Source organism: Tachypleus tridentatus, unplaced genomic scaffold (assembly GCF_004210375.1).
Source record: "Tachypleus tridentatus isolate NWPU-2018 unplaced genomic scaffold, ASM421037v1 Hic_cluster_2, whole genome shotgun sequence".
Classification (NCBI taxonomy): domain Eukaryota; kingdom Metazoa; phylum Arthropoda; class Merostomata; order Xiphosura; family Limulidae; genus Tachypleus; species Tachypleus tridentatus.
Window position 1 is genome coordinate 48074893 of NW_027467782.1, and position 23599 is coordinate 48098491.

General features: G+C 33.6%; 1 protein-coding gene and 2 long non-coding RNA genes across 3 annotated transcripts in view; 1 reads left to right on the forward strand and 2 right to left on the reverse strand.

The window, feature by feature from the left end:
• The window catches only part of LOC143243405 (uncharacterized), a 94435-nt gene extending 92962 nt beyond the window's left edge, over nt 1-1473 (reverse strand). Inside the window, exon 1 of the long non-coding RNA XR_013024476.1 lies at nt 1459-1473. This is a non-coding gene — a long non-coding RNA (uncharacterized LOC143243405). The remainder of the gene's footprint in view (nt 1-1458) is intronic.
• On the forward strand, nt 1-20712 carry LOC143243406 (uncharacterized). Its single transcript, XR_013024477.1, has 2 exons — nt 1-420; nt 19352-20712. It is a non-coding gene; the product is annotated as an uncharacterized LOC143243406 (long non-coding RNA).
• The window catches only part of LOC143243404 (myosin-2 essential light chain-like), a 22405-nt gene continuing 7282 nt past the window's right edge, over nt 8477-23599 (reverse strand). Inside the window, exons 2-6 of the mRNA XM_076487265.1 lie at nt 23279-23306; nt 21714-21854; nt 19386-19550; nt 15130-15207; nt 8477-9645 (exon numbers count right to left, since the gene is read on the reverse strand). Coding sequence (XP_076343380.1) covers nt 9617-9645; nt 15130-15207; nt 19386-19550; nt 21714-21854; nt 23279-23306 — 441 coding nt within the window. The 3' untranslated portion in view covers nt 8477-9616. The remainder of the gene's footprint in view (nt 9646-15129; nt 15208-19385; nt 19551-21713; nt 21855-23278; nt 23307-23599) is intronic.

Sequence of the window (23599 nt, forward strand, 5' to 3'; positions counted from 1 at the left end):
TGTGCTAAATTAAACAAACATAACGCATTTCATCTATTACACTGTTCTTAGTTTAAAGATTAATAACCAGAGGGCATTCACTTTAGTAATCACTTTTTATTATTACTGAGAATGACGCAATTTCTGTTAATTTTAAGGCCACAACCATGTATTAATTTATAGAACATTCTGTGGATGTTTTATATTCGAATCAACATATTTCATTTCATCTTGAACTGGATCGAACCTCCTTCATTTACAAACTTTTATAAAGGTCTAAACACACAAATATATATCGATTTGTTTCTATTTACATTCAAAATCGTATATGATGTTATTAGTCCTAACTCCTAGCCTCCCTGTCTAGGCGCATAATCGATTTTGGTACGAACAAAATACAGCTTCAGTTGACGCCAGATTTGTGATGTCTATACATGTTCGGTAAGAAATATGGTTTCTAATTTCTACGTTTTTGTTGTTTAGTTTTCTTTCTTTCAGTATCGTATTTTTGTTACCATCACATATTTCCCTAAAAAAGTACAAATTGTTGAATGAATTTTTTAAAAATAATTTAAAAATAAAATGTATTTGGAGTTTCGTTTTAACTTTAAGTTTACGGTACAACCAGCATAAATAAACTTATTTTTACCTCTCAGGTGGTTTGAACTTATCAGCGTATAAACGATCTTTATTTAGTTCGTTCAAAGCTGTATACACTTACCTACACTATGCATTGTATGATGTGTAAACCTTCAACAAGGAATGTAATTACTGTAAGTATAATGTGTTGTGAAAACGTATCTTCTTTGATAAATCATAGTATTTACAGATAATGCAGTCATTGAGTTTTATGAAAATGCGTCACATTGGGGCATAATGCTTGGTACATCACTGTTTTTTGTTTAAATATAATATAGCATAGGCATCGAGCAGGGCGAAAATAAATGTTATGTGGTCAAACCAGGGCAAGATTAACTGTCGCAACATACCAACTGTGTCTAGGCCTAATAGTGTAATATTCAAAGTACATGGAGGCAGAGTAAAAACCTATTACTCTCTGATCATGTGATTGTTGATGTCATGGCAACTGGCTAGCAAGGTGTCATGTAGACTGGTCATTGGCCCAGCATGGCCAAGCGTGTTAAGGCGTGCGACTCCTAATCTGAGGGTCGCCGGTTCGCATCCCCGTCGCGCCAAACGTGCTCGCCCTTTCAGCCGTGAGGGCATTATAATGTTACGGTCAATCCCCCTATTCGTTGGTAAAAGAGTAGCCGAAGAGTTGGCGGTGGGTTGTGATGACTAGCTGCCTTCCCTCTAGTCTTTCACTGCTAAATTAGAGACGGCTAGCGCAGATAGCCCTCGAGTAGCTTTGTGCAAAATTCAAAACAAACTGGTCACAACATTTTAAACATTGCACTTTACGTAAATATTTGTTACATTTTCTAATTTTCGTTTCTAGTTGTTACAATCACAACGTACCTTTTCCTTAGAAATTGAACTTTTAAACAAGTATGAAGCCACCTAGCGACAAGAAAGGGGGGAGGGGTAAGTTAAAACTGTTGTACTTGTTACGCCCAGAAAAATATCTTCTGGACATCAGGCTGTTCCAATCAATCCAGGCGTATAGTAATTAAGGCGTAAGATTTCTTTTAATTTCTCCGATAAGAGGCTGTAGGCTGCCGAGAGGAGTGACTGTTAGGCGCTATCACCAAAATACAGTAGTGTGCCCTTTGTCAGTCAGTTTATATTAAAATGACGTCACATAAGGTACGCTCAACTTTGAACTTTGTTCTTTGGTAACAGTAAAAGGTTCGTATGCAGTTAATGACGATAAAAATACTTGAAAATAAGAGATAAAAATATTTGTTACCCTTAATTTTGGTTGTATTTGCTCTTGAAATATAACACTTTCGGGAATTCTGCATAAGTACATATAGTCATGGTACATTCTGAAACAAGAGGGAATCTTCAATAACCGCGCCACGTGGAATTAATGTAGGCAGGTTTAGAGTAACCCATGACCATTTTTTTTTTTTTTTAGTTTAGTACTGATCAGTATTTCTACCAGTGTACCTTCAAATTGAAATTCTTTTAAGTAACATTGGAGAAAATTAATATATCAGATCTTCAGCGTGATCAAATGCATCAATCAGAACGGTTTGACGTCCCGAGTACAAAACTGTAATTAGAACTTAAATCGGTAAAAAGGTGACGAGTCTACCGTGTTTCTCCGATAATAAGACCTACCCATAAAATAAGACCTAGTGTGATTTTTGGGGATAGTTTTAATATAAGCCCTACCCTTAAAATAAGCCCTAGTTAAGAGTGGCAGGAAGAGGAAAGAAATAAAAAAAAATTAATTTATTAATTAGTTTAATAGTTAGTTAATTAGTTTGTTTAAGTATTAATCAGTTAGTTTAATAATAGTTTATTTTAAATGGTTGGTTTAATAGTTTTACTTTGTAACTTCATTTTTTTAATATATCAAAATAAGACATCCCCCGAAAATAAGCCCTAGTGTCATATTTTGGAGTGAAAATTAATATAAGCCCTGTCTTATTTTCGGAGAAACACGGTATGAGCTAAATATTTGTACTTACAAACAAAAAAACAGAGCCATTCTATGAGCCGTTTATACTGCGGCTAAAGTGTACAACATAACATAAGGTCTAGTATATTATGACAACTCGTATCACAAAACTTGAGCACTCAGATAAATATTTTTAGGGTAGAGAGGTAAAACGTGTGTATGGGGTCAGATTTTACATTATAAGTCAACAGACTTATAATATGTATTATGTGGGCTTAAACACAAATTTATAATTTTAATAAAAATACTAAAATATTTAATGTAACTGCTATATTAATTTTACATAATAACACATATTTTTTGTGTGAAATGTAAGAGGGCAGGTGCCCCCTCTTTCTCTTTCTGTGGCTATCCATGTCACAAGACATCTTGTTTGTGGAATAATGCAAAACAGAAGCACAGTAAACATTATTTGATGAAAGTTCACATGGAATTCATAAAGGAGAAAGGTTTATTATATCTTTGAGCTTTAAGTGCAAAATATATAACATTACAATCAGAACTTGCCCACTGTGAAAGACTTGTGAACTATTTTACTGGTCAGCAAGTAATTTAAAGATATTTTAAATATGTGTGAGCATAAGAAAGTGAGAAGCAGTTGAAACTGTTTAATATTTCAAAATAATACCTACAGTAACAATTACCAAACAGATAGAATTATTGTTGTTTTTTTTACATGAATATATTTATTTGACTCAATGTTGAACATAAACTGTGTAACAGGATATATAGATGTTTGTAGGTCTTCGTTAAACTGTCTTGTTTCCCGGCACTATTTGTGAAAATATTACCCATTGAAGTACGTGTTAGGTTTAGCTTATTAACTGGCCCATCTTCGTTATTACAAGATGCAGATAAAACAAAATCAGTGTGTTTGTTGGTTGTTTTTTTTCAAAATAATTACCACAAAAGAAAAATGTATGTATTCTACTTGCACGTGCTGTTTTATTTCACTCAATGAGCCATATTTGGATTATCTTAAGAAAAGAAACAGATAAGTATTCTAGTTTGATAATAATATGAACGATAAGGTCTTCAAACCCTTTGTTTGATTTTTTTCATACTTGTTAGCGATAAAACCGTGATAACAAAAAACGACCACCTTTACATAATACTTGTACTTTGATCCAGATTTTAAGCACCAAGTTTCTTAGCAAACAGAAATTATCTGTAAAAGACACGTATCCTACACTATTTTTAATACAAATGTATCTTAATCAGCTTGTGTTATAAGTTGAAGAATACGTCTCAAGGACGAAAAATGTTAACTGTTTGTGAAAAGGTAACAGTGAACTTCATTAACACCATGTTATGAACTTACGTGAATTACAACACACACGTTTATATTGTGAGTAGATCGTATGAACTTACGTGAATTACAACACACACGTTTATATTGTGAGTAGAATCGGTTTTTGTTTTTTTTACGAGATGGGGCAAAGTGAAGTCGAATGTGGAAAATTTATAATATAATAATTTATAATACTAATTCCACAAAACCACTGGTTCCCAACCAGGAGTGCGAGATAGCAATTTTTTTTGTAGGCCATGTAGGGTTTATGCAACTTTTAGTTTGTTGTAATATTTTTTCTTTTCAAATGTTTCGTTTGTGTTTGTATACCATTAAAAACTAATTTAAAAAATTTTGTTTTGGCCACCTTCACCTTTATTCTTAAATAAATAATTACTGTGAGGGGTGCGGGGCTGTTTTGTTTTTTTTTAATTTCGCACAAAGCTACTCGAGGGCTATGTGTGCTAGCCGTCCCTAATTTAGCAGTGTAAGACTTTTAACCACGAATAGTGGGATTGACCGTAAATTATAACGCCCCCATGGCTGAAAGGGCGAGCATGTTTGACTCGACGGGGATACGAACCCGTGACCCTCAGATTACGAGTCGCACGCCTTAACACGTTTGGCCATGGCGGGCCGGGTGTGGGGCATAAAAAAGGTTGGAAACCACTGCACTAAACATACACTGATTTTTTTTTTAATTGTTACTGTTTTTGCGCCCTCTAGGCATTACGTTTTCATCCGTCATATAAAAGTCTAGTTATATAGAATGATAATTGTTTATAGTTATCTCTGTAATGTTATATTAAGACAGAAATTAATCTTCCGTGAAGAGTTCGCATTCCAATAAAGTAGGCTTAACGACGCCTCTTGTGGATAGCTATAACTTATCTTGTCTGTTGCTTGATCTCTCTCAAGGTATTTCTCATTACAGTGTTTTGTGGTGGTCTGTCTTTCTCATCTCTTGCTGCAAATGACACGTCTTATTGAATTAATTGTATTTTCAATCTGACACGAAAGTATATGATAGCGGCGCATAGTTAAAGTCAAAATATACGTCTACCTGCTTCCGCTTGTGTTTTTCAATGGGACATTTCACCACCTCGCATACATATTACAAAATAATAAGGTTTAATTTCCAGCACGTGAACATCTGCGCATTCCATACTGTATCAACTCCCTCTTCTCACGAAGGACTGCGGGTTTTCCAGTATAGTATATTTACTATACAGCTCATCTACTTACATAAAGAATTATAGGATATGAAACTGTTGCTACAAGGTCAAACACAAATGATCAAGCGTAACAGATATTTTGACTCTGCAGGTGTTCTCTTTGTATAAAAAGACGGGCCTGTTAGCTCATTCTGTTCTGATTACGTACGAAAGGCTACGGAAAAGTTGTAATTAGTTTGTGGTTGTTAACTCGTTTTCTATAGTTTTCGCTTGAAGTCAAATTTTTCTTGATTCAAAAGGGGTATGTGGTGCACAGTAATTATAAACGTAAAAATCAACAACCTTTAACACAATTGTTGTTTTACTTGTATACCAAATAACCTTGTCATTGGATAATTCGAATTGTAACTCGCTATTGGGCCCGGCATTCGACTCGTAATCCGAGGGTCGCGGGTTCGAATCCCGATCGCACCAAACATGCTCGCCTTTTCAGCCGTGGGGGCGTTATAATGTTACAGTCAATCTCCACTATTCGTTGGCAAAAGAGTAGCCCAAGAGTTAGCGGTGGGTGGTGATGACTAGTTGCCTTCCCTCTAGTCTTATACTGCTAAATTAGGGACGGCTAGCGCAGATAGCCCTCGAGTAGCTTTGCGCGAAATTCAAAACAAACAAGACAGAATAAAAGAATATTTCTTGCAATGTCCGCCATGAAAATAATTTGTCGTTCAAGTAATGAATTTAAAAATTGGTACGTCTTTTCAGATAACAGAATAAATTAATCTTTGATTAATCTCGTTTAATAACTTTTAATTCTAATTAAATAAATGAATAATGAATAAACAAAAAACGTTTAACAACATACGTCAGTGGCGTTACAAAATGCACTACATTGAAAGGTGTTCTTAGATTAATTGAGGTTCGTAAATTATTTTACTATTTTGTCACGTGTTGATTAAGTGACATAAGAGATGGAACGTATAAAAACGTTATTTTTTATTACTTTTAATTTCATAACTTTGATGTGTTCATCATAATTGAAAGTAGGCGTGCCTTTTTTATTAGGTTTTATTCATTTCCGTTTAGAATAAATATAGAATATGTTATTATACCCATATTCTTGGATAACAAGCAACACAATACTTCTCTGTTCTTATGTTTATAGCCCCCGCTAGTACAGCGGTAAGTCTACGGATTTACAACGCTATAAACAGGGGGGTTGATTCCCCTCGGTATGCTCGGCAGATAACCCGATGTGGCTTTGCTAAAAGAAAAAAAACCAAAAAACACGCTCTTTTGTTTATCGTGCATTATAAAGCGGTAGAATGGGCTATCTATTCTTTGCCCACCATGGATATCAAAACCCGATTTCAGCCACTTTTTGGCATTCCCCTGTTCTTGATTTTAGATTCGCATGTCAACGTTATGAGTATTGATGTTTTCAAACATTTGCCAACATATTAGACTTACTGGCTAATTATTTACAACACTGTTAACAAAAAAGCATAAAGCTAGCCTTGTCAAAAAAATGTATTACTAGGTTTGTTTCAGCCCACATAAATCTATTACGTAGCGCCTTGAACTTCTACATAGTACATATTACCTTTCATTATATCAAGTTCTTAACATATAATAAAGGGTGTGACTAGGCTTACGTGTCTAATTACAAAATTCAAATTATCCGAGATATATTTTCTTTTTTTCTCCACCAATTATTCCTGTATGAATGTTTTATTTAACTTACTAGTTCGTATGCAGCACTCGCCTTTTACATTAAAACTTTACCTAATATACTAAAGCAAGCTCTGAGAAATATATTTATACAACGTACAATACTAGGTCTTTAATAACTGTATTTTAATTAATACTTTATAGATGAAGTAGGTAGTGTCTTCACGATGAACAAATAAAGTTCACTTGGCCAGCAACTCTTGTGCTTGTAGAGAAGGTAGCTCAGATAAGAGTGGTCAGGCCTGGCCAGGTGGGTTAAGGCGTTCGACTCGTAATCTGAGGGTCGCGGGTTCGAATCCCCATCGCACAAAATATGCTCGCCCTTTCAGCCGTGAAGGCGTTATAAAGCGACGGTCAATCCCACTATTCGTTAGTAAAAAAAGTCGCCCAAGAGTTGGCAGTGTATCGTGATGACTATCTCCTTCCGTCTGGTCTTACACTGCTGAGTTGGGGACGACTAGCGCAGATAGACCTCGTGTAGCTTTGCGCGAAATTCAAAACAAACAAATAAGCTCAGATAGAAAGGAAGACGTTTTCAGGTTACCTTGTGATTTCTGTTTGTTTGTTTCAAGGATTTATATTGTATCCTGTCAGACTGAATTACAGACTCGAGTCTGGAAATAAAAACTGTAAAATACAAGTCTTTCAAAACGTTTTCCTTTCCAATTAAGCTACTTTTATATTAGTCCAAGAGTTTCTCTACAGGTCACTTTGGTCGAGACCAGTTACTGTCCTTTTCAGCTTTATTTTGCAACTTACACAAATCAGCCCATGATTTATACTTCAGTCAGATAGTTTTGGAGCCCTGCCTGCCATCACAGTCATGCTCTTGAAAATAGCCCTTTAGTGGTAGTTTCTATTGGAAAAGATCACATCATAAGATTGTGTCCAAAGCCTATCACTCCTTCCATTGTCCATTTATAATATTCTCCAGCTGCAAGAGTATGTGCATATATCTTGTGAAAACAAGTCGTATTTTTTTTCCAGGGATATCCTTTCTGATAATGTTGCATATTGCTGGTTGAGGCAGTAGATGGTTCTTGCCACTAACCCTTGGGAATTCTTGTCTGATACTAGATGTCACCCCTCACATACTGCAACTGGGTATGATTTATTGTAGGTATCTTTTTAAATGGTCCCAATACCACAAATTTATCCTTATTATTTTACCTCACAATAAGCACAAATGATAACCCCATATTTAAAATTCTAAAAATTTCAAGACACCTCAGTGTTTCAACATTTTGCTTCAAAAAGGGTCAACACATACCTATCCCAAAACGAATAGCCATCACTGACATCACATTAAATCTAAAAGTTGCCAATGTCAAAATGTAATTCTGGTATATTTTGTTTTCATCACAGATGTTTATTGGCTGTAGTTGTTCTGTAATCTGAATACTTGGATATTGAAAATGGTTTTAATAACGTAAACCCAATCCTTGCTAATAATCACATACAGGTTTAGAAAGATGTAACCTCACTTTGTCAACTAGTCTTACCATTGAGGTGAATCAGTAACACAGTGAACTTTTAGTTCTGTCATTGTCAAGGTTACCTAATCAGAATAAAACACTCATCAGCTACACAATTCTGACATTGGTCACTTTGTATGAAAGGATACCTTTTGCAGTGTTGGTATCCTCGTGTTATATAAACTTATTTCGTGAAGAATGGACTCTGTCCATCTCTCACCCAACCTGTGACCTCAAATAACAATTTCTTAAATAATGTTTTTATTTGCTTCTTGAAACCTTAAAAGAACTCATACAAAGGTAAATCACTTGTTCTGAGCACATACAGACTTTATTCTGAAGATCATTATTTGTAAAAAATAAGTTTGTTTTTGTAAACAGTAAATGGTAACATTATATGGGACCAAAATGTTTACACAAGGTCACTGACAACGGTCACTCTGTAGCGTAATACAGTATTACAGTCTAAAAACTATAGAACAGGCAGTGATTTGACATGCATTTAAATGAATAAAAATAACAGATATATTCCTTGATATAATTCTTGAATTATTGAATGAAAATTAAATGCAACACAATAAAAACTAAAATTAGAATTTGTTATCACAAGTTGTCCAATGAATAAAGTCTTGGTATGGTACTAAAAATGTTGTGTAACTACTTGAAACTTATATTAAGTGGCATTATAAACACCTGTGTGCATGTATTCACAACTGTATAGCAAAAATATCTTTACTTTACTGTACCAGTAATTTTTAACATCTTAAATATCAACCGTGATACGGTTAAACTTGCTGTGTAATCCACTCACACAAATAAACTTCATATAAAGCAGTTTATTCTCTTGTCTACCACCAACTGGTCAAATGAAAAACATTTTCTACCATGTAATAAACATATTAACTAAAGCTATTAATACTGTATCAATGATTAATAATAGTAACACCTTTTCCTTTTCACTTAGGAAATTTAATTTGACCAGAGATATCTGGATCTCATGATAACATCTTATTCTATACCGTAAGAGTATTCTTTATCTGAATGTTCACGATTATATTATACCATTTTTGTTCCCAAAATATTAATTGTAACAACATGTTAATGTATCATCTGTGGTTAACATGATAGTTCAAAGTGCTTGCTGTCCTTACAAGATAATATATTTGCTGTTAATACAAAGTAGTTAAAAAACAAAATCGACACAAAACGCTACATTTAATGTATCACATGTGAACCAAGTTAAAGGACAATGTTAGTTAATATAATTAAATACTAAACACAAAAGATTTGATTTAAAATAAATGCAACTTTCTTAACAAGCATCAGCAACAAAGATTCTTCAGTATTTGATATCCTTTGATGGAAAATGTACTGGAACTTATCCATTCATCACCATTCTCACAAAATCTGGAAAGAACACAATATAGATGTCTGTAACATTGACAGTTATCCACATTGTACATCTACATATCTTTATTGTCATGTTTACTCCACAAAGAATGCATCTCAAAGGTTTTTTTACCAGAGTTAGTTTTAACAAATTACCAAAAACAAAGAATACTGTATCATATATTTACTCTTGGTGGAATCCACTCAGACTTTCATTACATTTCCCAATAATAACTCATAGGAATTACAAACCAACATTAAAAAGTTAATTACAACGTGACAAAGTTGAAACACAAGAACATAACAGGACTTCACAACAACTGGGGTACAACGACAACAAGTTATTTAGTTATACCATGAGACATTGGCCAGACTTGGAGTTATAATTTCTGAGCCTACCTTAATTTAGGCCAACAAGTCGAGCCAAAATCAAACAAAATATTGAATGCTTGTGAACTATATCTTTAATGTGTCTACTTCTGATAACAATATTTCAAATCAAATTTAAAATCCAACGAAGGAAACGCTGGTTTTACTGTTCGTACTAGCATTTACATATTGGAAAACTACAGCTATATCCTAGGTTTCTAAAATAAACAGCTAGTTTTACTGTTCCTACTAACATTCAACATATTGGAAAACTACAGCTGTATCCTAGGTTTCTAAAATAAACAGCTGGTTTTACTGTTCCTACTAACATTCAACATATTGGAAAACTACAGCTATATCCTAGGTTTCTAAAATAAACAGCTGGTTTTACTGTTCGTTCTAACATTCAACATATTGGAAAACTACAGCTATATCCTAGGTTTCTAAAATAAACAGCTGGTTTTACTGTTCGTACTAACATTCAACATATTGGAAAACTACAGCTATATCCTAGGTTTCTAAAATAAACAGTTGGTTTTACTGTTCGTACTAACATTCAACATATTGGAAAACTACAGCTAAATCCTAGGTTTCTAAAATAAACAGTTAGTTTTACTGTTCGTACTAACATTCAACATATTGGAAAACTACAGCTATATCCGAGGTTTCTAAAATAAACAGCTGGTTTTACTGTTCCTTCTAACATTCAACATATTGGAAAACTACAGCTATATCCTAGGTTTCTAAAATAAACAGCTGGTTTTACTGTTCCTTCTAACATTCAACATATTGGAAAACTACAGCTATATCCTAGGTTTCTAAAATAAACAGTTGGTTTTACTGTTCGTTCTAACATTCAACATATTGGAAAACTACAGCTATATCCTAGGTTTCTAAAATAAACAGCTGGTTTTACTGTTCGTTCTAGCATTCAACATACTGGAAAACTACAGCTATATCCTAGGTTTCTAAAATAAACAGCTGGTTTTACTCTTCATACTAACATTCAACATATTGGAAAACTACAGCTATATCCTAGGTTTCTAAAATAAACAGTTGGTTTTACTGTTCGTACTAACATTCAACATATTGGAAAACTACAGCTATATCCTAGGTTTCTAAAATAAACAGCTGGTTTTACAGTTCATACTAACATTCAACATATTGGAAAACTACAGCTATATCCTAGGTTTCTAAAATAAACAGCTGGTTTTACTGTTCATACTAACATTCAACATATTGGAAAACTACAGCTATATCCTAGGTTTCTAAAATAAACAGCTGGTTTTACTGTTCCTACTAACATTCAACATATTGGAAAACTACAGCTATATCCTAGGTTTCTAAAATAAACAGCTGGTTTTACTGTTCGTACTAACATTCAACATATTGGAAAACTACAGCTATATCCTAGGTTTCTAAAATAAACAGTTGGTTTTACTGTTCGTACTAACATTCAACATATTGGAAAACTACAGCTATATCCTAGGTTTCTAAAATAAACAGTTGGTTTTACTGTTCGTACTAACATTCAACATATTGGAAAACTACAGCTATATCCTAGGTTTCTAAAATAAACAGTTGGTTTTACTGTTCTACAGTACTAAATTCAACATATTGGAAAACTACAGCTATATCCTAGGTTTCTAAAATAAACAGCTGGTTTTACTGTTCGTACTAACATTCAACATATTGGAAAACTACAGCTATATCCTAGGTTTCTAAAATAAACAGTTGGTTTTACTGTTTGTACTAACATTCAACATATTGGAAAACTACAGCTATATCCTAGGTTTCTAAAATAAACAGCTGGTTTTACTGTTCCTTCTAACATTCAACATATTGGAAAACTACAGCTATATCCTAGGTTTCTAAAATAAACAGCTGGTTTTACTGTTCATTCTAACATTCAACATATTGGAAAACTACAGCTATATCCTAGGTTTCTAAAATAAACAGTTGGTTTTACTGTTCATACTGACATTCAACATATTGGAAAACTACAGCTATATCCTAGGTTTCTAAAATAAACAGCTGGTTTTACTGTTCATACTAACATTCAACATATTGGAAAACTACAGCTATATCCTAGGTTTCTAAAATAAACAGTTGGTTTTACTGTTCATACTAACATTCAACATATTGGAAAACTACAGCTATATCCTAGGTTTCTAAAATAAACAGCTGGTTTTACTGTTCGTACTAACATTCAACATATTGGAAAACTACAGCTATATCCTAGGTTTCTAAAATAAACAGTTGGTTTTACTGTTCGTACTAACATTCAACATATTGGAAAACTACAGCTATATCCTAGGTTTCTAAAATAAACAGCTAGTTTTACTGTTCCTTCTAACATTCAACATATTGGAAAACTACAGCTATATCCTAGGTTTCTAAAATAAACAGCTGGTTTTACTGTTTGTACTAACATTCAACATATTGGAAAACTACAACTATATCCTAGGTTTCTAAAATAAACAGTTGGTTTTACTGTTCGTACTAACATTCAACATATTGGAAAACTACAGCTATATCCTAGGTTTCTAAAATAAACAGCTGGTTTTACTGTTCCTTCTAACATTCAACATATTGGAAAACTACAGCTATATCCTAGGTTTCTAAAATAAACAGCTGGTTTTACTGTTTGTACTAATATTCAACATGTTGGAAAACTACAACTATATCCTAGGTTTCTAAAATAAACAGCTGGTTTTACTGTTCATACTAACATTCAACATATTGGAAAACTACAGCTATATCCTAGGTTTCTAAAATAAACAGTTGGTTTTACTGTTCGTACTAACATTCAACACATTGGAAAACTACAGCTATATCCTAGGTTTCTAAAATAAACAGTTGGTTTTACTGTTCGTACTAACATTCAACACATTGGAAAACTACAGCTATATCCTAGGTTTCTAAAATAAACAGTTGGTTTTACTGTTTGTTCTAACATTCAACATATTGGAAAACTACAGCTATATCCTAGGTTTCTAAAATAAACAGCTGGTTTTACTGTTTGTACTAACATTCAACATATTGGAAAACTACAACTATATCCTAGGTTTCTAAAATAAACAGTTGGTTTTACTGTTCGTACTAACATTCAACACATTGGAAAACTACAGCTATATCCTAGGTTTCTAAAATAAACAGCTGGTTTTACTGTTCCTTCTAACATTCAACATATTGGAAAACTACAGCTATATCCTAGGTTTCTAAAATAAACAGCTGGTTTTACTGTTTGTACTAATATTCAACATGTTGGAAAACTACAACTATATCCTAGGTTTCTAAAATAAACAGCTGGTTTTACTGTTCATACTAACATTCAACATATTGGAAAACTACAGCTATATCCTAGGTTTCTAAAATAAACAGTTGGTTTTACTGTTCGTACTAACATTCAACACATTGGAAAACTACAGCTATATCCTAGGTTTCTAAAATAAACAGTTGGTTTTACTGTTCGTACTAATATTCAACACATTGGAAAACTACAGCTATATCCTAGGTTTCTAAAATAAACAGTTGGTTTTACTGTTTGTTCTAACATTCAACACATTGGAAAACTACAGCTATATCCTAGGTTTCTAAAATAAACAGCGTATCGTTCTGACAATTTTTCTAAGACAAATACGTTAAATAGAAGCAGTGTCATACATCCATTCAGAATACGATTGGACCTCTGGGACATTACCAGTGATCTGAATGGTAAAGCATCAGAATAAATATATTTCTAAAAGCTATTTAAACTGGGCTTATTTGGGGTTCAATAACCCTTTAACTCCTAGAAGAAAGGCATAGACTAGCAATATGTAAGCAGTTGTTATACTTTAAAAATTCTTTCTGTGTACGTGTGTGGTGGTTTTAGTTTGTGTAATTTGGAGGTCAAATAGTTCTAGATTTTAATAATATGAATAATAAGTGTAACCAAGTTTGGGCTATAAAATACATAAACTTATTACTAAACACAGTGTTTAATCGTAGTACAAATACGGTGTTAATCGCAGTACAAATACAGTGTTTAATTCAGTTTAAAAGAATAAATTACTCAGATAAGCAAATTTGTTTGGTAAGATTTAGACACATGAAGCAGAAGACATTTGAAGTAAGACCTCAATCATGAAGGTTGTTTTGTATATTAAACATTATGTTAGAATAGAATATACTACTCTGAAGAACTTGGATCATAAAAATTACTGTTATGAATGCATGTTTATAAAGTACAAGAGAAAAACGTTTGTTTCATGATGCTTTATCTTTCATATTTTGATAATTTAAAGAGTTACATGTATATATAATATTAAGTTCATATGATAGAAAACAGTTATGCACTTCAAAATATCTTCTCTATGTTCAGTACACATAATGGCACTCTCTGTTTCACTTATACTGAGAACACGTTGATACATAAAGTAAGTTTGTTTGTTGTTGGAAAGATACATTTTATTTTTGATTTGATTGTTTTTAGTTTTTCTTAACAATAATCCATTTGAACACCAACAGCAAAAGATGAGCTAACAAACAAAACAATATACTTAAAAAGTTTTTAATCAGTAATGGAATACCTTGCACGTCTTTAGTTTACCTTCGTAATCAACAGGGAATACTTGACACATCTTTAGTTAACCTTTGTGCGTAACAAGTTGCATGTACCTTACACGTCCACTAACTTACCTTCATAATGCATGACAAGTTGCACGAACCTTACACGTCCACTAACTTACCTTCATAATGCATGACAAGTTGCACGAACCTTACACGTACACTAAGTTACCTTCATAATGCATGACAAGTTGCACGAACCTTACACGTCCACTAACTTACCTTCATAATGCATGACAAGTTGCACGAACCTTACACGTCCACTAACTTACCTTCATAATGCATAACAAGTTGCACGAACCTTACACGTCCACTAACTTACCTTCATAATGCACGACAAGTTGCACGAACCTTACACGTCCACTAACTTACCTTCATAATGCATAACAAGTTGCACGAACCTTACACGTCCACTAACTTACCTTCATAATGCACGACAAGTTGCACGAACCTTACACGTCCACTAACTTACCTTCATAATGCATAACAAGTTGCACGAACCTTACACATTCACTAACTTACCTTCATAATGCACATTCCCCTGAGAGTCCTCTTGACCAGTCAACAGTTGCTCAACTTCGTCATCAGTAAGTTTTTCACCTACAGGAAGAAAGTAATGTAGCTAACAGTATTAGTGACAGAAATATTCACACTAATGTGGAGAAAAGACCAGGGCAGTCTCAAACTCAATTAAATGTTGTTCAGTGTTAAAAGAACATATGAATATCAAGTGATCTCTAATATGGCAGAATTTATGTGTGTCCACCTTTTATCCCTAAAGTTGTTTTCACCAATCTCAACCACACATCGTAAGTGACAAGAGGGGTTCAGTGATTAAATGTAACCAACGTGAATACCTCTATGTGTTACTCATGCTACACTATTGATGTGTATTAAACTTGGAAGGTTCTCCTAGAGTTTCTTGGACAGTGTCATTAGGGGTCATTGTTTTTGCCTGGTGTCCTTAGAGAACCCACGGACGCCACCATGTATTCCTTGTAATACTCTATCTCTAATGTACATTGAAGGTGCTCCAAGTTGGCATTTCTAAACAACTGGCCCATTACAATGACTGTGCAGGCCCATGGGATTTCACAAAGAAGAAACAAAACTGAAAGACCATTTCTCATCACTTGTATTTTAGTGGAGTGTGACCATTTAGGAAGGTAGCAAAGTGGTCTCTGGTGTCAAAACTTAGTGTATCATGGGTAATGAGAGAGGAGTTGTGTGATTGGATCTGGACCCCAGCAGTGCCTGTATCTTCTCTGGGCAATTATGGTTCTGTCAGCTGGTGATATTTATGCTGTGACATTCATTCAGTATTATCCCTATAATAAAGCCCGTATCCAGGGATTGACAGATGGTTTTCTTATGAAGTGACAGTTCAAGTTTAGTTGTCCTGCAGGTGTACGTAGGTACTCCTTGGAAAAATGTTAAGATTGTGAAAATGTGACATCATATATATTGCAAAATCAAAGAACAAGAGACATTTCCTTAATCACAAAATGTGGACTAAACACAAAAACATATTGAAAATCTTAATTAAAGGAATTGCAAGTAGTCCAGCTACAGTTTCAGAATACTGTTTAGTTTTAGCCTTCTTAGTGTGTGTCAAATACATCTACACAGGGAAATCACAGTGGGAGTGGATCAGAGGTAACTGTGATAAATATTTATGACCATAAAAACACACATGAAAGTGCTTTGTTGTCTTACGGTGCTGACAGCATTCTCACAACAAAATGGGTAGACTATATGAAATCGTCAGAACTTTAAATAGATTGTTTCACCACATTGTGTGATGGCTTAAGCATGACATGTGACATCACCACATGAAGATTTCCAGTAAAAACAACTCATGATAATACATGAAATATTTAAAACTTTGAATGTATTGTTTCACCACATTGTGTGATGGCTTAAGCATAACATGTGACAATAATCAGATGAAGATTTTTAACTAATGGAAAGGAAAGTCATTCTATAAACCAACATCATACACCAAGCCGAACAGATTAGAACATTTCACTGTTAAACAGATAAACTGGTCATGTACTTCCAATATGACATGATCCACAAAAGGCACAGAAACATTCTGTAGGTTCTGGATTTTCTGTTACGTACTGTAGGCTACCTTTAACACAGCAGACTGAGCACCAATACTTAATGTATGCTTACAGATTCATTGAATGGTCTGTCAATAAATTATTTTAGTTGTTGGTCCACTTTTTACACCTAATCAACTATGCTGGAGATGGGTTAGAGTCAAATGTCTTGACTTGTTGGGCTATAGCAGTTTCTTCTTGTACATGGGTCTCAATATAATTTGTTGTCTTGTGTTTTGAATCTAGGATAACATTACTATGACAGGATCACATATATCTTGTCTAGAGATGCAAGTGTCAATGGCAGTAGTAATTATAGTAGCAAAGAAACTGTGAGACTCTTGTCACTAAATCTACACCACAAGGTTTCAGCAGAGCACTGTAGTTTTATAAAAATATTCATCCCAACCTGTAATATTTTACAACATTTGTTCCAACATCCTTGATGTTACTGATACCTCTTCATTGTTAATTTACCTGGTTCTAACAACCAAACTGCTTTTGTTTTTTGAGCTTTGTGCAAAGCTACACGAGGGCTACGTGCACTAGCCGTCCCTAATTTTACAGTATAAGACTAGAGGGAAGGCAGCTAGTCATCACCACCCACTGCCAACCCTTGGGCTACTCTTTTACCAATGAATAGTTGGACTGACTGTCACATTATAATGCCCCCATGGCTGAAGGGGCAAGCATGTTTGGTGTGATGGGGATTCAAACCCGTGACCCTCAGATTACGAGTCGAAAGCCTTAACCAACCTGGCCATGCCGATTCTACCAAACTGTTTGAACAACACCTCTGTCTTCAAGACGTGTATGGGACCACAAATCTGCTCCACATCTAACCTATTTAAATTAAATTGTCAGATTAACCCTAATCTCATGATCACTGCAATCTTGAAATTATGGCAAAAAACACACTCATGTTTCCACACACACACACACAGAGAGAAAGTGCTATTTTATATCTTAAATACATGTATTATGTCTTTATGTGAGAGATTAAACATGTTATACATGTATTATGTCTTTATGTGAGAGATTAAACATGTTATACATTAAACATGTTATACATTAAACATGTTATACATGTTTCACTGTCAAGATAAAGCTTCTTTTCTTTTAAATAATTAAATATTCACGGTGAGATCATAAACTTAGCAGTAGTTCTCCAGGTTAAACCACAGGCATCATGATCATAAACTTAGCAGTAGTTCTCCAGGTTAAACCTCAGGCATCATGTTATAAACTTAGCAGTAGTTCTCCAGGTTAAACCTCAGGCATCATGTTATATTGCAATATTTAACTTTTCAGGCAAATGGAAACCAAAGTGAAACTTGTATTGTTTAATGTTAGAAAATTATAGCAAAATAGTCCTAAGGGTTTCATTTTCAAACACCAGTCTCTCTCTCTTATGTTTTCCTTAAATGAGTAGCTAAAACATTTGAAATTATTGTAAGTTATAACATAATAGATTTCAGAGTCTTCCAACACTAAAACATGCAACTCAACCATGTTACAAATGGTTTGATTTGTGTTTATGTGTTGTAATTTTCAGTCACATTTTGACTAAATCAAAGGTTTTCTTAATTAATAAAGTATAAAGTACCAGTGAAAGAATTCCAAGGGTAGTACTTAGAAATATGCAGGTAGACAGGCTTACCCCACAGTTTTACCAAACCTTTACAAGTTACAAGCTCTGTAACAAGCTTATAATAAAGCTGTCATTCACCCCCCAGATTATTAGAATATAAATTATCAATGAAATTTGTATTTTTCATTATTGTGTGAACTTGTAAATTGTGCAAGACTTGAGATATGGAACAAACACGACTCTTTCACTATTGCCACTAGGTGTACGGTAGTTTTTTTGGGTATGTTATCATTACCCTAGGGACCATTTTCAACCCCCTATTGATCCCTAGGTCTTTATTAACCCCTTGTACAGTCTAGAGGACCTCAGAGGATCAGTAGTGACAAATTTGGGAAACCCTGGCTTATACAATCAAAACTGTAATGAGAGATTTTATAAATTTGATGTTTGTTTTAGTTTGATACTAAATTCACTATCAGTTGAAGTTATAAATTAGCCAATGTGAGGTGACTGTATCATTAAATATTCTACTTTGTAATCAGCAGTTTCATTTTTGTATAAAACCTTAATCACAGAAATTATAAATAATTCAGAATTAATGTTCTTATTGTTTTAGTTAATGTTTCTCATAAAATACTGTAGTGAGCTTACCATGTGGCACTACTAATTTTGAAGGCTGCACCACCAAAACTCTGTGTGACAATCTTGTTACCTCCTTAACAATGCATAAGTTCTTAATTACATATGGTTATTACACTGTTATGCTAGGCCTAGTATGTTTTAAACTTTATACAAAGTAATCATACATTAGTTTTGCCAAACACCAAAAGAAAGTGTTGGAGAGTGATCCAACCTTCCCTTCATTATGGGTCCGAGGCAGAACACCAGAACAAAAAATATTACATATGTATATATACAGCTGGATTATAAGCTAATAATTTTGTTTTAACATAAGATACAGTTTTACTCTGTTCGACTACCAGTGATTTTACAGAAATTGTTTCAACTATTTTTTACAGTTTTTTTTTTAAGTACTGGTCATTTGCAGGTTCTCTTTCAAATGAAAACATCCCACTTCTTACCAAGTGTTGTTAACAGATGTCTCAGCTCTGCCGAACCGATGTACCCATTGCCATCTTTATCAAAATGTCTAAGCCCTTCGATAAAATCTTCTGCTGTATCCGAGCTACGGTTTTTATTTACAGCCTGCATCATCGGAAGAAACACCTCAAATGTGATCCGTTCATCTACAATGATATAAAGATAATATCAGACACAGATTGAAGTGAAGTCTGACACTATGTAACACAAATTTTGTTCCTGGACAGTATGTGTTATTTCTTAATTGCTTTTGTACAGAAAATGGCCATTATTCCCTTCACTCTTTGCTTTTCTCACCTGGATAATGAAATTTAGAGATTAACCTATTTTCCATGTAAAAACGGGCAAATTTGTACATTTTAATTTACATAAGGTCTGAATAAAACAACGTATGAATCAAGATTTACATGTATTTATACTAAAGTTAAACAAAAATGTTTAGAAGTTTTTGCAAGATTTGCAACTGTAATGTAAATCACTTTCATGTATCAGCCCCCAAATATAGTCTCCCATCATGTTTTCATTATACGCTCCCAGGTCACAAAAGTAAAGTTTGAAGAGAAAAATACGTCTTCTCCATTTACTTTAGACATAAGCAATTGGAAAACAAGTTTTAGCTCAGAAAGAACTGATTAAAATAAACAATCCCCTTTAATGAAATTCTCTGAAAGTTTTTAAAGTTTTGTTCTTAACTCCTTCAACTGAAATAACTGTGATTTAAGTTATGCAAACCAATTTACTGCAATGTCACAAGTGTTATATGAAATACATGCAAGCTTATTCCAGTATAAAACATCTGTTATGTCATCAAAATGGACAAAAATATAATGTCCCAACAGATTTCTACACAAAGAAGAAGGTACGTAACAGACATGGTATTTTTACAGCTCACTAAAAGGATTTTTTATATAAGAGGGAATATCTGTCTCTTCTTGTGCTCAAATGTTTGCCAATTGTTTTTAACTTTTGAAGTTGGTGGCAGTACATATCAGCGGTTCTCAGCTGCCTTCCTGTACACCAGTACTAGATAGAGAGAGACTTTAGTCATGTTACAAAATAGTTAAAAGACAACTGTGTTTTAATAACACAGCTGTTGAAGCGTACTGTTTTACATTATGGTTTTTAAAGTACTCTGAAAATACTGTATGATGCAGTCTGTGAAATGTGTAGAATCTAACTTAGTTGTAAAATGGTTTGAAACCACTGGTATGGATAACACTATTTCAGATTCAACATGTTTACTAAAATACTCAACAGTTGAAATAATGCTTGATAACAAGAAACCCACTTAAAATAAAAATGTATCTCAGAACGTCTGTTATGGGTATTAACAATTTTATTGATATGGAGAGAACGACATTTCGACTATTCTAGGTCATCTTCAGGTCAACAGTTGAAATAACAAGCACGTATTAGTTGTAATTATCTCAAAGAATGAAGTAAGTTAAAACAATGTCAAAATTATACTTGAAACTTTGCAAGTTTCTTTTAAATTCAATATTATTCTTAAGGATAGTTAATAACAGCTAAGTTTAGCTTGTAATGGTTGAAAATATCCTCTAAAAGTGCAATTAATAATTATATGTAATTTCCAGCTCTCCAAGGTTTACGTGCAGATGGACCTTGTTGAACAAACAAGTTTCCTTTGTTTATAAAACTGAGAAACTGACTGAATTACATGAATCATCAAATATGCTCAATCTACTCGTAAAAAAAACCAACATACAGCAGCTTGCGGTTTATCACAGATCAGTTATAACAAGAATAATTGCTTCATATAATCTTAATTAATACTCTATTGTCACTAAAGCTTTATTAAGAAACAAAGGTTGTAGTTATATTCCATACATTTCTGAAAAGACATAAATAAATTTACTAATTGTTTAACATTGTAAGAATCCTTTGATGTTTATTTTTACAAGAATAGCTTACCAGTAAAAGAAAAGAAATGAAAATATTACAGAAACTGGAAACTGTTCAAAGTGACTTCAATGGCAAACTTAAAAGTGTAGTTGTCCCAGAAAACAAACTTACTAAAGTATTGTCACTTCTAATAAAAGTTGCATATATTTAACAAACTATATCATAAATCTGCACAGTTTCATAATGACAAGTTATTGCAGTTTTGACTATTTTGTAAGAACATACTTTTGACATTACCTGTTTCAATACATTTAGTTCTGAATACTTTATTCAAAAGCTATTATTGTGGACTTAAATAAGATTTGAGAGAGACAACAGAACAAAGTTCAGATAAACATCTACTTGCCGTACCCAAGTAAAAATGGTTTCTACATGATTTAACTCACCGGACTTTAACTGATGGGAACATCTTTTAACCTCAGCTTCTGTGGGGTTCTGACCCATGGCTCGGAATGCATCTCCAAGCTGGGAGATGCTTATTTTCCCATCTCCTCGATTGTCAAATAAGGAGAAGGCATCCTGGAAATCTAGTTCAGAAAAGTGTGTATTATATTTTTCAAATACCTCACTCATGGCAGGGTGAAAGTGACATTTTAAAGAACAAGTATCATTGCACAAATAATTATATTTACACTTTAAATAATACACTTATTATATAAGCTTCTTTATAGCTACCTTATTACTTTTTAATGAGAAACGCTTCACTGAGTAGTGGTCTGTTTTGTCGATCTAGCTAGATACAACAAGATACACACATATCTCGACTGATTGTGCATTATAATAACATTAATGAAGTGTTGCATCCAGCAAGAGCTATTATACACACACGTTTCAGTAAATCGTATCTTCTAACAATATTATTAAAGTGTTGTATTCTGGGTAATGTTTCTAAAATTAACCAATACCAGAGACAAGTTCTGTAAACTTTCAACAAAACGTTGAGTGCAACTAAACATGATATAAACATCTTGTAAGTTTTAGTGAAATCCCCGGGATTGGCATCAGATTATGGACCAATGGTTTAGGAACACTTATTTAGATAACACTAACAGTTTCTGTAGAGTTACAGCTCACAGAACAGACTGCACCTGTGAAGTGTGCATGTATCTTTCCACATTTAAAGTAAAATGTTTTATTAAAATGTCATTAGACTAAAGTCACAATGATAACTTGCAGAATATTTATGTAAAAATAATTAGGGAAACACTGTGTAAAACTAGAATTGTTTTTCTTGTAGCAAAGCCACATCGAGCTATCTGCTGAGCCCACCTGTGTAAAACTAGAATTGTTTTTCTTATATAGCACAGCCACATCGAGCTATCTGCTGAGCCCACCTGTGTAAAGCTAGAATTGTTTTTCTTATATAGCAAAGCCACATCGAGCTATCTGCTGAGCCCACCTGTGTAAAGCTAGAATTGTTTTTCTTATATAGCAAAGCCACATCGAGCTATCTGCTGAGCCCACCTGTGTAAAGCTAGAATTGTTTTTCTTATATAGCACAGCCACATCGAGCTATCTGCTGAGCCCACCTGTGTAAAACTAGAATTGTTTTTCTTATATAGCACAGCCACATCGAGCTATCTGCTGAGCCCACCTGTGTAAAACTAGAATTGTTTTTCTTATATAGCACAGCCACATCGAGCTATCTACTGAGCCCACCAAGGGGAATCGAACCCCTGATTTTAGCTTTGTAAATCTGTAGACATACTACTGTACTAGTGGGGGGGGTCAGTAAAGCTAGAAACCTAATTAAAAATAAAAATGACTGAGAAAAAGAAACTAACTTCACAAGTTTCTCTAGTTTAATTAAACTATCTTCTGCTAGCATGATGAAAACTACCTCATTATTTATTGTGATAAATAGTTTGAACGTCAGCTTCTTAAACTTTATTCGCAGGCCGTATTTTCAATGAGTTTACTTTCTTAAAGTCTTAAGAAATTTAATACATACCTATAATTTGGTCCTCGTTAAAACCAGCCTACAAAACAGAAACAGGTTCACTTAGTTTTGTTATATAATGAATGTTTATTTTCAGATAAACTATAAATATAATTAAAAGTCTGATAATGAAATTCTAAAACCATTAAATATTACTTGGAAATAATAGTTAAAACAGAGATAGCACAAGTGTTCAAGCACTTATAGAAAACATAACTAAGTTTTTAACCAGTCTATGTGAATATAAATAACACACGGAATTTCATTCTCTAACCAGTAATATCCTCAAAGATAAATTAATCTGAAATAACAATCATGTAGAAAGTAATTTTG